The sequence below is a fragment of the Somniosus microcephalus genome, chromosome 7 (assembly GCF_052327205.1).
Source record: "Somniosus microcephalus isolate GS21.2 chromosome 7, FLI_Smic_1.0, whole genome shotgun sequence".
Lineage (NCBI taxonomy): Eukaryota > Metazoa > Chordata > Chondrichthyes > Squaliformes > Somniosidae > Somniosus > Somniosus microcephalus.
Window position 1 is genome coordinate 154,453,483 of NC_140993.1, and position 12,605 is coordinate 154,466,087.

General features: G+C 46.4%; 1 protein-coding gene across 1 annotated transcript in view; it reads left to right on the forward strand.

The window, feature by feature from the left end:
* c7h8orf34 (chromosome 7 C8orf34 homolog) overlaps nucleotides 1-12,605 on the forward strand; it is an 880,642-nt gene that overhangs the window by 684,520 nt on the left and 183,517 nt on the right. The window contains exon 10 of the mRNA XM_085993120.1: nucleotides 11,597-11,670. Coding sequence (XP_085849246.1) covers nucleotides 11,597-11,670 — 74 coding nt within the window. The remainder of the gene's footprint in view (nucleotides 1-11,596; nucleotides 11,671-12,605) is intronic.

Genomic DNA, 12,605 nt, shown 5'->3' on the forward strand with positions numbered 1-12,605 from the left:
AGTACCGCAGCCTGCCGCTCCGCAGCGGGTGGCGCAGCGGCGCCTAGAGCGCTGAAATTCAGTTTCAGCGCCCCAAGCGGGGGCGGGCACACCTTGGAATAGCGCCCGGTTCCGACTTGGGGCGCAAAAACTGAATATCTGACGGTGGCAACTGGCTCCGCGCTCAGCGCTAACTTTTGGGCGCACGCCAGCTGGCGGGCCCAAAGTGAATTTCTAGGCCAGTGCTTCTAATCAGAGTGTTAAACTTGGGAATTTGGAGTGGGATTACGGACCAGAGGGGGAAGGTGCTGCTGCATTTTGCCTTCATTACATGTAATGCTTTGTGTTACAGGTAAATATTTAATTTCATCTACCTAGAACGTAAACTAGATTGAGCAATTTGTTTACAACTAAACTATAAGCTAAGTTAATTAACTGCATACATTTTAATTAATTAAATAAATAAAACAAGGTTATAAAGGGATGGCAGTGTAGGTGGTTTGCTGCAACTGCAGCACGTGGGAGTTTGTGGAAAGCATTGCAATCCTGGATGACCATGTCTGCAGTGAGTGTTTGCATCTCGAGGAACTTCAGCTCAGAGTTGGTGAGCTGGAGTCTGAGGTGTAAACATTGTGGGGCATCAAGGAGGGGGAGAATTATCTGGACACTTTGATCCAGGAGGCAGTCACACCCTTTAGGTTAGGTAGTGGTACAGATCTGGTTAGTGGTCAGGGACAGGAAATGTGACTGCAACTCAGGCTGGTAAGTGCTGGAGGAGTCACGGCCTTTGCCCTTATCCAACAGGTATGAGGATTTTGCTGCCTGTGTGGATGAGGAAAAAGTCTGCAGGGTGGCTGAGCAAACTGACCATGGCACCGTGGTCAGGAGACCATTGAAGTGGGGGGAGTGAAAAGGAATGTTGTAGAGGTAGGGGACAGTATAGTCAGAGGGATAGACACTGTTCGCTGCAGCTGCAACGGGGAGTTCCGAAGGCTGTGTTGCCTGACCAGTGCCAGAGTTAAGGATATCTCCTCACAGCTGGAGAAGAATTTGGAATGGGAGGGGGAGGATTCAGTTGTCGTGGTCCACGTAGGAACCAATGACGTAGGTAGAACTATGCTGAGAGAGTTTGAGGAGCAAGGGACCAAATTAAAAAGCAGAACCTCAAAGGTAATAATCTCTCGATTGTTACCTGAGCCACACGTAAATTGGCATAGGGATAAGCAGATCAGAGAGTTAAATGTGTGGCTCAAAGAGTGGTGTGGGAGGAAGGGGTTTCAATTCATGGAGCACTGGCACCAGTGCTGGGGAAAGAGGGAGCTGTTCTGTTGGGATGGGCTCCACTTAAACCGGGCTGGGACCAGTGTTCTGGTGAATTGAATAACTAGGGCTGTAGATAGGGCTTTTAACTAAAAAGTGGGGGGGAGGGGTCAGGTAAGGGGAAATTTAGAAAACTAAAGAGAAAAGTCATGGCAAAGAGGCAGTGTAACGATTTGGGTAATGTTGTGTATGTACCTTTAAGAGAATAACTGGTCTCAGACTGCAGTACCGGCAGTGACCACCCCTGTATAAAAGGTGCTAGAGAGCCTCTGTTGTTTAGATTTGTTATGGACTTCCACCAGTAAACATCTGTTTGTTTTCACTCCTGCTAGTCCGTGTCTAAATCATTCACGGACTTAACACTGGCGACGAGTAAAGAAACGAACTTACCTGCAACTCAGCAGCAGCTCCGACGACGTTGTTGAAGGTCGGAGCCAGAAGAAAAAAAAAAAATAGAGGCCATTGAAACTCGAGAAACGGGTGTCGACCGTCAATCATCGGGTTCAAGGCTTTGCAGGAGCGATTTTCCAGAGCCAGGCTGGGTTCCTCGGTCCGTGGTTTCCCAGCTAATCGGGCTGGTGGCAGGTAGTGCTCTGATCCTTCCTGGGCTGCGGCGGGCTGAAGCTCGATCGGGTGGCCTTTCAACGGGGCCGGGCAGCGAGTCGGGAAGCAAGAGAGAGAGAGAGGGTGGAGCACACAGGGCGCGGCCGGTGTTTTGAAGCTGGGCAGCGTTCGGACCTCAGAAGAGGGAGGGAAGTGTCCCAGAGGGTCCGCTCCACGACGGGAAAATAATAAAAGAAAAAGAATACGCGCAAGAAACCGTGGAAAGCAGCGCTAACAACAGCAGGGAAGAAGACAAAGCGCGGGAGGCACCATTTTGTTAAATTGGAGAAGAAGGCAAAGCGCGGGAGGCACCATTTTAGATTTGCAAGATGCCGAAGACTGGCTGTATCACTGCTTTTGATAATACATTAGAGGACTGGACCACGTATGTGGAAAGAGTAGAGGTATATTTCGAGGCAAACGATATAGCGGAGGGGAAAAAGGCATCGATATTGTTAAACTTAATGGGCGCTAGAACGTACGGCCTATTGCGGGATCTGATTACTCCAGCCAAACCAAAGGCAAAGAGTTTTAACAAAATTGTTGCTGTTCTACAGGAGCACTTAAACCCTGCACCGCTGTTGATAGCAGAAAGATTTAAATTCCACAGGAGAACTCAGCACAAAGATGAGAGCAATGCTGAGTATCTTACGGAACTGCGCAAGCTATCAAAGCACTGCCAGTTCGGAGCAGGACTGGCAGATACCCTACGGGGCAAATTTGTCTGTGGACTCCTGAGTGAAGGAACACAGAAGAAGTTACTCGCAGAAAAAGAGCTGACGCTAGATCAGGCTTTCAGCGTGGCAGTATCGTATGAAGCAGCAGCCAGGGAAGCTGCAGAAATTCAACAAAAACCACAGGAATACGGCACCCACGAAATGACACGGGGATTTGCAAAATGTTATCGCTGCGGCAGAACTAACCATGACCAGAAGGACTGCTGGTCCAAAGACAAAATATGCAGACAATGCGGGAAGATTGGACACATTGCACGAGTTTGTAGGTCTGGGAAGAAGACCAGCGACAACAAAAAGGCTACGAAGGAACCGTACAAGAAAGTACAAAAGATGACAGACAGTAGTTCCAAAGACCAGATGAGCGATAGTGAATCCGGAAACAGGAGACTAAGCTGTCTCAAACTTCACAATGTAATCGCAAAAGAGGATCACCGAACCATTTGGGTCACTCTCACGATAGCAGGGTCCCAAGTTAAAATGGAATTGGATACAGGATCAGCGCTAACCGTCATGAATCGACGAGACTACTAGCGGCTATTTTCACACATACCCTTGAGAGAGACATCCATCGTCTTGACGACGTATACCGGGCAAAAAGTATACCCCAGCGGAAAAATAAGGGTGCCTGTCGAATACAATGGCAAGAAAATACGGAAATTGTATCTCTACATACTGCTAAATGGTGGACCACCGTTATTGGGACGGGAATGGATCAGAAAGATAAACTTGGATTGGCATTCCATTCATGCAATGACGGTGGACGGTAAAAAAGATGACGACGTCACTCCTGGACGATTGTCAACAATCTTAGCTAACGCCAAAGAGGTATTTCAACAAGAACTGGGCACGGTTAAAGGCGTAACCGCCTCGTTAAAAATAGAAGAGAATGCAGTTCCCAAGTTTTTCAAAGCGAGGCCGGTACCATATGCAATTCGCCCAGCCGTCGAGGTAGAGCTGGAGGCCTAGAAATTGAGTTGGCGCCACGCCAGGGCTTTAGCGCCGGAAATTTAGCGCCGGCGCTAAGTCCCCCTGCGCGCGCCAAAAATTCAGTAGCGCCGCGCCCAGACGGCTGCCGGCGCTACTGGAGGGTGTCAGCGCCTCGCAATGGCCGCTGACTGCCGCATTGCGGCGCTAATCCGCCGCTGCGGCACCCGATGCGGTGCGGCAGGCTGGGGAAGTGCAGGCCTCCTCCTTCCGTTAAGGAGGAGCTGCCTGCACCCGACCGCTGGCCGTTGATCTGTGGAGAAAAATGAGCCCGGCACCTCGGAGAAGTGCCGGGCTCGCGGCCCACACGCATCTGTGCCGCGGGGGGGTGTTGGAGGAGTCCGGGGAGGGAGGTGCGGGCAGGCGGCCGCCGGGAAAGCGGCCAGCCGCCGCGCGACCTTAATGCGCCGGCGCTAAGACCCGTAGCGAACTTTTGAAAAATCGTTGGTTGCGGCTGCCACGGGCGAGGCGGCCGCAACTCAATTTCGGCATTCGGGCGCATTGCCACGGCAACCGGGACGCTGCGCACACCGATGACGTCATCGGTGCCGGCGCAGCGCAACCGGCTAACGCCGATGGCAGCGCCCAAGTGAATTTCTCAATTGGCTGTACTTGCGGCGCTAGGCCCTCTAGCGCCTCAAAATGGGCGCTAACCCCACTCAATTTCTAGGCCGGAGAATCTGGAGAAGGCGGGTGTGTTGTCTAAGGTCGACTGGAGCGAGTGGGCGACACCCATCGTTCCTGTCATGAAGAAAACGTTAAGCAATAAGTCCGGAGAGCCAAGGAAGATTCGCATCTGTGGGGATTTCAAGGTGACGGTGAACCCTGTCCTTCACACAGTACAATATCCTCTTCCAAGGATAGAAGACATCTTCGCCTCACTGTCTGGAGGGATGCGTTTTACAAAAATTGACCTAGCACAAGCATATTTGCAGATGGAGGTTGAAGAGTCCTCTAGGAAGTATCTCACGATAAACACTCACAAAGGTCTTTACCAGTATCATCGATTGGTATTCGGAGTAGCATCGGCTCCGGCGATATGGCAAAGAGCGATGGAACAAGTCCTGCAAGGGATTCCGGGGACTCAGTGTTACTTGGACGACATCCTTGTAACAGGTGAAGATGACAGTGAACACCTTAACAACCTAGAACAGGTGCTCACTAGACTACGGGAACATGGGTTGCGAGCCAACCGCCCCAAGTGCGAATTTTTTAAGAAACAGATATCGTATTGTGGCCACGTGATTGATGAAGAGGGATTACATAAGTCCCCTGACAAAATTGAAGCGGTTGTTAAGGCCCCAGCGCCTGAAAATGTGTCGCAACTGAGGTCATTCCTCGGGTTGGTGAATTACTATCATAAGTTTTTGCCGAATTTGTCGACAATTCTGCACCCACTGAACGCCCTGCTACGAACGGGGGTAGCATGGAAATGGAGCGATGATTGTAAATGTGCTTTTCAGAAGAGTAAGGACTTAATCACTTCGAAGGAAGTATTGGCTCACTAGAACCCAGCACTGCCAATCAGGCTGGCATGTGATGTGTCTCCCTACGGCATTGGGGTGGTACTGCCACATAAATTCCTTGATGGTTTGGAGAGGCCGATAGCTTTTGCGTCACGCTCGTTAACTTCTGCCGAGCGTAACTACGCCCAGATTGACAGAGAGGCCCTCAGCCTAGTGTGGGGGGTGAAGAAGTTCAATCACTATCTGCACGGTCAATAATTTACTCTACTAACCGATCATCAACCTCTTGTCTCCATTTTCAACCCTCAGAAGGGCGTACCGATAATGACAGCACAACGGCTGAAGAGATGGTCCCTTTTCCTAGGGGCACACCAATATGACATCGAGTACAAAGGAACTAAACAGCATGGAAATGCTGATGGATTGTCACGTCTACCGTTGCCGATGATGGAAGAAGAAGACCTTGCAGTGGATCCAATGGAGTTATTCCACTCGACCATAGTCGAATGTCTCCCTGTGACGAATGCAAACATAGAAAAGGAAACACGGAATGACCCGACACTATCACGGGTCTATGATTTAATGGTGAAGGGATGGCCAGCACATGGCGAACCACTGCTGCCAGCATTTTCGCCAAGAAGAGAACAGCTGTCAGTGTGCAGAGGAACCTTGATGTGTGGATCCAGAGTAGTAATTCCACCTAAGTTGACGGATAGAGTGCTCAATGAGCTTCATGAGGGTCATCTGGGTGGGGTAAAAATGAAAAGCTTAGCCAGAGCGTTTGTGTGGTGGCCGGGAATCGATAGAGAAATTGAAGAGATGACCAAGAGCTGTGCAGGATGCCAGAAGGTCCAAAACGCCCCACCACAAGCTCCTCTGCATCCATGGGAGTGGCCCTCATCTCCATGGCAAAGGGTGCACATTGATTTTGCTGGTCCCTTCATGGACTCGATGTTTTTAATTGCGGTGGATGCACATTCAAAGTGGCCAGAGGTAATAAAAATGTCCTCAACCACCACGGAAAAAACTATCACAGTTTTACGAACAATATTCGCCAGGAATGGGCTGCCTGAACAGATTTGCTCTGACAATGGACCACAGTTTGTGTCTGAAGCGTTCCGGAGGTTCTTAAAGAACAATGGTGTTAAGCATTACATAAATGCCCCATATCATCCAGCCACTAATGGATTGGCCGAGAGGTTTGTCCAAACATTCAAGAAGGCTATCAAGGCAATGTGTAATGAAGATATACCCCTACAACACAAGGTGGACAACTTCTTGTTTGCCTACCGGAATGCGACACATGCGGTTACCAACCAAACTCCAGCCATGATGTTCTTCAATCGAAGACTACGATGCCGCTTGGATTTGGTTAAGCCAAACGTCCGAAGAGATGTGGAGAACAGGCAGTTTCAGAATATGAATGAAAGGCCGACCAGGAGTTTTAAGATAGGTCAACCAGTTTTGGCCCGGGACTACCGCACTGAGAAATGGCAGCCAGGAACAATTTGTACACGACAAGGACCTCTCATGTATACCGTGGACGTTGGGGAGAGCATTGTAAGACGCCATGCTGACCAGATTCTAGAGTCACTGGAAAACGTCAACTCCACACCACGATCTGATACACCTGGTAATGAAATCGACGTTCCAATTGCAGCTACCGCAGAACCGGTAATATTGGAAGCAGATGAACCAAACAACGACATTGATTCCGACTCAACATTGCCAGAAGAACCTGTTACCCCAAAGAGGCGTTATCCAGACAGAATCAGGAAGCCTCCTCAAAGACTGAACTTATAATTGCTTAAACTTAACCACTGTATCTAGTAACCGTAATTGTGATTGTAATTCGTTATCATTTAGTTGTTAAATGAATGTTATGTACTGTTTATCTAAAAGGGGAGGAATTGTTGTGTATGTACCTTTAAGAGAATAACTGGTCTCAGACTGCAGTACCGGCAGTGACCACCCCTGTATAAAAGGCACTAGAGAGCCTCTGTTGTTTAGATTCGTTATGGACTTCCACCAGTAAACATCTGTTTGTTTTCACTCCTGCTAGTCCGTGTCTAAATCATTCACGGACTTAACAGGTAAAGATAAGCAAAGTGTGACAGGAACGGACAGAGGCCTAGAAATTCACTATGGCCCCGCCAACTGGCTAGCGCCCAAAAGTTAGCGCTGGGCGCGGAGCCATTTGCGACCGTCAGATATTCACTTATTGCGCCCCAAGTCGGAACCGCGCGCTATTCCAGGGTGTGCCCGCCCCCGCTTGGGGCGCTGAAACTGAATTTCAGCGCTCTAGTTGCCGCTGCGCCACCCGATGCGGTGCGGCAGGCTGCGGTACTGCAGGCCTCCTCCTTCTCTTAAGGTGGAGGTGCCTGCAACGGGGAGATCGCCGCTGGATTGTGCCGGCAAATGAGCCCGGCACCATGGAGAAGTACCGGGCTCGCGGAAAGCAGCCGGCAATGCTGCGGGGGGGGGGTGGTGGAGGAGGCCGGGGAAGCAGGTGCGGACAGGCGGCCGCCGAAAAAGCGGCCGGCCGCACCTCCACCTTTATGCGCCCCACTAAGGCTGCAGTAAGGCCCTGGTCTCCGGATGTTAGTAACGGCCGCCACGGAGGAGGCGGCGGCAACTGAATATGGGGGTCGGGCCGGCATCGGGGCGGAAACGGAGCACTGCGCACACCGATGACGTCATCGGTGCCGGCGCAGCGCTACCGGCTACCGCCGCCATTACCGCCGAGCTCAATATCAGCGCAACCTCCTCTACTGGCGCAGAAGCCCTCTTTAGGCGGTAACTGGGCACAAAGCTTGCAGCGCCTTACTGAATTTCTAGGCCAGAGAGTTTAAAGGTAATAATGCATACGCGAATAAGGTGAAAGCAGGGAATAATGATAAAAAGTTAAAATTAAAGGCTCTTTATCTGAATGCATGAAGCGTTCATAACAAGATAGATAAGTTAATACCACAAATAGAGATAAATGGCTTTGATCTAATAGCCATTAGAGACGTGGTTGTAAGCTGACCAATGTTGCGAACTAATTATTCCAGGGTACTTGATGTTTTGAAAAGACAGGCAGCTTGGAAAAGGGGGGAGTAGCCCTGATAATAAGAGGACATAAGGACAGCAGTGAGAAAGGATGTAGGCTCGGAAGATCAGGAAGTAGAGTCAATATGGGTGGAGATAAGAAATAACAAGGGGCAGAAATCACTGGTGGGAGTAGTTTATAGGCCCCCAAACAGTAGCTATACTATTGGACAGAGTATTAATCAACAAATAAAAGGAGCTTGTTGTAATGTATGTAATGTGTATATATACCTTAAGGGAGAGAACTACTTTTTACAGCTCCTGTATACTGTAGTACCGGCAGTGACCACACCTGTATATAAACCCTGAGTAGTGATCTGCATAGTTAGTTCTAGAGTAACCCTCATTTCAGTAAACACCTGTTGAATCGTTCCCTGCAGTCTGTTGTCTGATTATTGAAGGACACAACATTAAGATACACAGATCTAACACTTGTAACAAAGGTAATACAATAATCACGGGGGACTTTAATCTTCATATAGAATGGGCAAACCAAATTCGCAAAAGTAGTCTGGAGGACGAGTTCATGGCATGCAATCAAGACAATTTCCTAACCCAATATGTCATGGAACCAACCAGGAACAGGCTATTTTAGATCATGTATTGTGTTTTGAGACAGGGTTAATTAGTAATCGCATAGTAATCGATCCTCTGGGGAAGAGTGATCATAATATGATAGAATTTCACATTGAGTTTGAGAGTGAAACAAGAGTCTTAAATTTAAACAAAGCCAATTACATAGGTATGAGGGGTGAGTTGACTAAGGTAGATTGGGAAATTAGATTAAAAGGTATGATGGTAGATAAACAGTGGCAAACATTTAAAGAAATATTCCAAAATTCTCATAAGTACATTCCATTGAGAAATAAAAACTCCACAGGAAAAGTAATCCATCTGTGGCTAACTAAAGAAGAGGCTTATAATGTTGCAAAGAATAGTAGTAAGCCTGAAGATTGGGAGAGCTTCAGAAACCAGCAATGGATGACCAAAAAAATGATAAAATAGAGAAATTAGATTACGAGAGTGAACTAGCAAGAAACATAAAAACAGATTGTAAGAGCTTCTACAAGTATGTAAAAAGGAAGAGAGTAGCAAAAGTAAATGTTGGTCCCTTAGAGGCTGAGACAGGTGAAATTATAATGGGGAATAAGGAAATGGCAGAGACTTTAAACAACTATTTTGTATCTGTCTTCACAGTAGAAGACACAAAAAGCATACCAAAAATAGTGGGGAACCAAGGGGCTAATGAGAGTGAGGAACTTAAAGTAATTAATATCAATAGAGAAAAAGTACTTGAGAAACTAATGGGACTAAAAGCTGACAAATCCCCTGGACTGGATGGCCTACTTCCTAGGGTTCTAAAAGAGGTGGCTACAGAGATTGTGGCATTGGTTGTGATATTCCAGAATTCCCTAGATTCTACACCGGTCCCAGTGGATTGGAAGGTAGCAAATGTAACCCCACTATTCAAGAAAGGAGGGAGAGAGCAAATGGGGAACTACAGGCCAGTTAGCCTGACATCGGTTGTTGGGAAAATTCTGGAATGCATTGTTAAGGAAGTAGTAACAGCGTACTTAGAAAATCATAATATGATTAGACATAGTCAACATGGATTTATGAAAGGGAACTCATGTTTAACAAATTTATTAGAGTTGTTTGAGAATGTAACTAGCAGGGTAGATAAAGGGGAACCAGTGGATGTCGTATATTTGGATTTCCAAAAGGCATTCGATAAGGTGTCACATAAAAAGTTGCTATGCAAGATAAGTGCTCATGGGGTTGAGGCTAATATATTAGCATGGATAAAGGATTGGTTAATGGACTGAAAACAGAGAGAAGGGATAAATGCGTAATTTTCCCGTTTGCAGGCTGTAACTAGTGGGGTGCCGCAAGGATCAGTGCTGGGGCCTCCGATATTTACAATCTATATTAATAACTTAGATAAACGAACTGAGTGCAATGTATCCACGTTTGCTGATGATACAAAGCTAGGTGGGAAAGTAAGCTTTGAGAAGATCACAAAGAGTCTGCAAAGGGATATAGATAGACTAAGTGAGTGGGCAATAAGGCGGCAGATGGAGTATAATGTAGGGAACTGTGAGGTTATTCACTTTGGTAGGAAGAATAGAAAAACAGAATATTTTTTAAATGGTGAGAAACTATTAAATGTTGGTGTTCAGAGAGATTTAGGCGTCCTTGTACAGGAAACACAGGAAGTTCACGTGCAGGTACAGCAAGCAATTAGGAAGGCAACTGGCATGTTGGCATTTATTGCAAGGGAGTTGGAGTATAAGAGTAAGGAAGTCTTACTACAATTGTACAGGGCCTTGGTGAGACCACACCTGGAGTACTGTGCACAGTTTTCATCTCCTTATCTAAGGAAAGATATACTTGTATGAGAGGCGGTGCAACAAAGGTTCACTAGATTGATTCCTGGGATGAGAGGGTTGTCCTATGAGAAGAGATTGAGTAGATTGGGCCTATGCTCTGGAGTTTAGAAGAATGAGAGGTGATCTCATTGAAACATATCAGAATCTGAGGGGGATTGACAGGGTGGATGCTGTGAGGTTGTCTCCGCTGGCTGAAGAGTCTAAAACTAGGGGGCATAGACTCAGGATAAGGGATCGGCTATTTAAGACTGATGAGGAGGAAGTTCTTCACTCAGCGGGTTGTGAATCTTTGGAATTCTCTACTACAAAGCGCTGTGGATGCTGAGATAGATAGATTTTTGGACTCTATAAGGAACGAGCGGGAAAATGGAGTTGAGGTCGAAGATCAGCCATGATCTTATTGAATGGCGGAGCAGGCTCGAAGGGCGTATGGCCTACTCCTGCTCCTAATTCTTATGTTCTTGCGTTCTTATGTAGCAATTACGACAAAGACTAATGAAAGCCCAGGTGGAAGCAGGGACATGAACACAAAAATTCAGAATATCAGTGCACAAATTACCTTAAATAGCAGAATAAATCTTTTTGCTAGGCCCTTTTCATTTACCTCCCTATAGATCCCAGCCACCCTGGATCCCCATATATATGGTATCTTCTGCTGTAAGGGCCAGAAATTATGTGGAAGTCCTTAAGACACTACTTTAACATCATATAAATATTACGATGCTCCTGTGAATTTCTGGTGGGAGCTTCTACCACCTGCCCCAAGTCCCTCTGGATACTTGTGGCATGCAAAATGGGCATATATCCATCAAGATGGATCTCGGCCCATTTGTACACTCACTTGCAGCCTTTCTGTGCCCATTTCTGAGACACCAGAGTCTAAAGTTGGCCCTGAAATATCCTCTAATACACACACTTGTGTCTTATTTATTTAACACACATGTTTATGACTATGCTGTTTGAGTTTAATTATTGCTTAAAGATGATGTGAGTGTCTAGAACTGAGTTATGTGTTCTTTTGTAACAGCTCCATTGCTTGGGGTGGAAAGAGTGATGCAAGATGAAGAAGAATTTGAGAGCGCTTCTCAAGTATCAGGACCTGTAAGTAGATTGAATTACAGATGACGTATCTATCGCGATGGATGATCTGTCATGATAAACCTGCTTGCAAAATCCATTACCAGTCTGGAGTTTTGTTTGAATTGAATATTTGGTTAAATTTTATTGCACGTATTATGCAAGCCTAAGGGGGAAAATCTGTATAGATTTTTGCTTGATAAAATCAGTAATATCTGCAGACTACTTGCTCAGAACGGCTTGCTTACAGGAAATTGATAAACAAGCTCCAGAATCTTTGAAGGCTAATTATCATTGTCAAACTTCTTTTCACAGTCTAAGCAGTTTCTTTGTCTATATGTTTATTTTGTCAACAGAAATGTGTAGCAATTTTCCGGAACACATAATGGGTCAGAACTTCGGGTCCCCGTGGGTGAGTATGCGCTGGGTACTCACGCATATGCCCAACGAAAGTGTCGGTTTCGTGCATGCGTGGGAAACCGGAACTTCCGTTCCCTTAAAGGAAGGGGTTCACAGGTCGAACGCATGCGCTGGAGAGGCAGCGCGTATGCCTGGAACTTCCATTTTTTTTACAGGTTTCTCCGGGAGGGTAAGTCTCCAGGAGCTACACTTTTAAAAAGCAGTCGCAAGGCCTGCTTTTAACAAGGTAAGTGGTGAATTAAGTAAAATTAAAACATTTTTTCCACAGGTTTATTATTTTTAAATACCTAAAAGAAAGGTAAGTTTATTTTTAGCCCTGTTAGAAACTGTAATTTTTTTCAAAAATTTAAATTATTGTTTAAAGTAGTTATTTTATGTAATTTATAGTTATTTTAAAAATATGATTTTTTTAAAAAAAATTATTTGACGTTTTAGTTATGTTTTGGGGCTGAACTCTATTCATAAATTTGACAGGTCTTCCTGTCAAATCTATGAATAGAGATTCCCTGCTACGATTGGCTCTCCATGGCCCAAGTGAT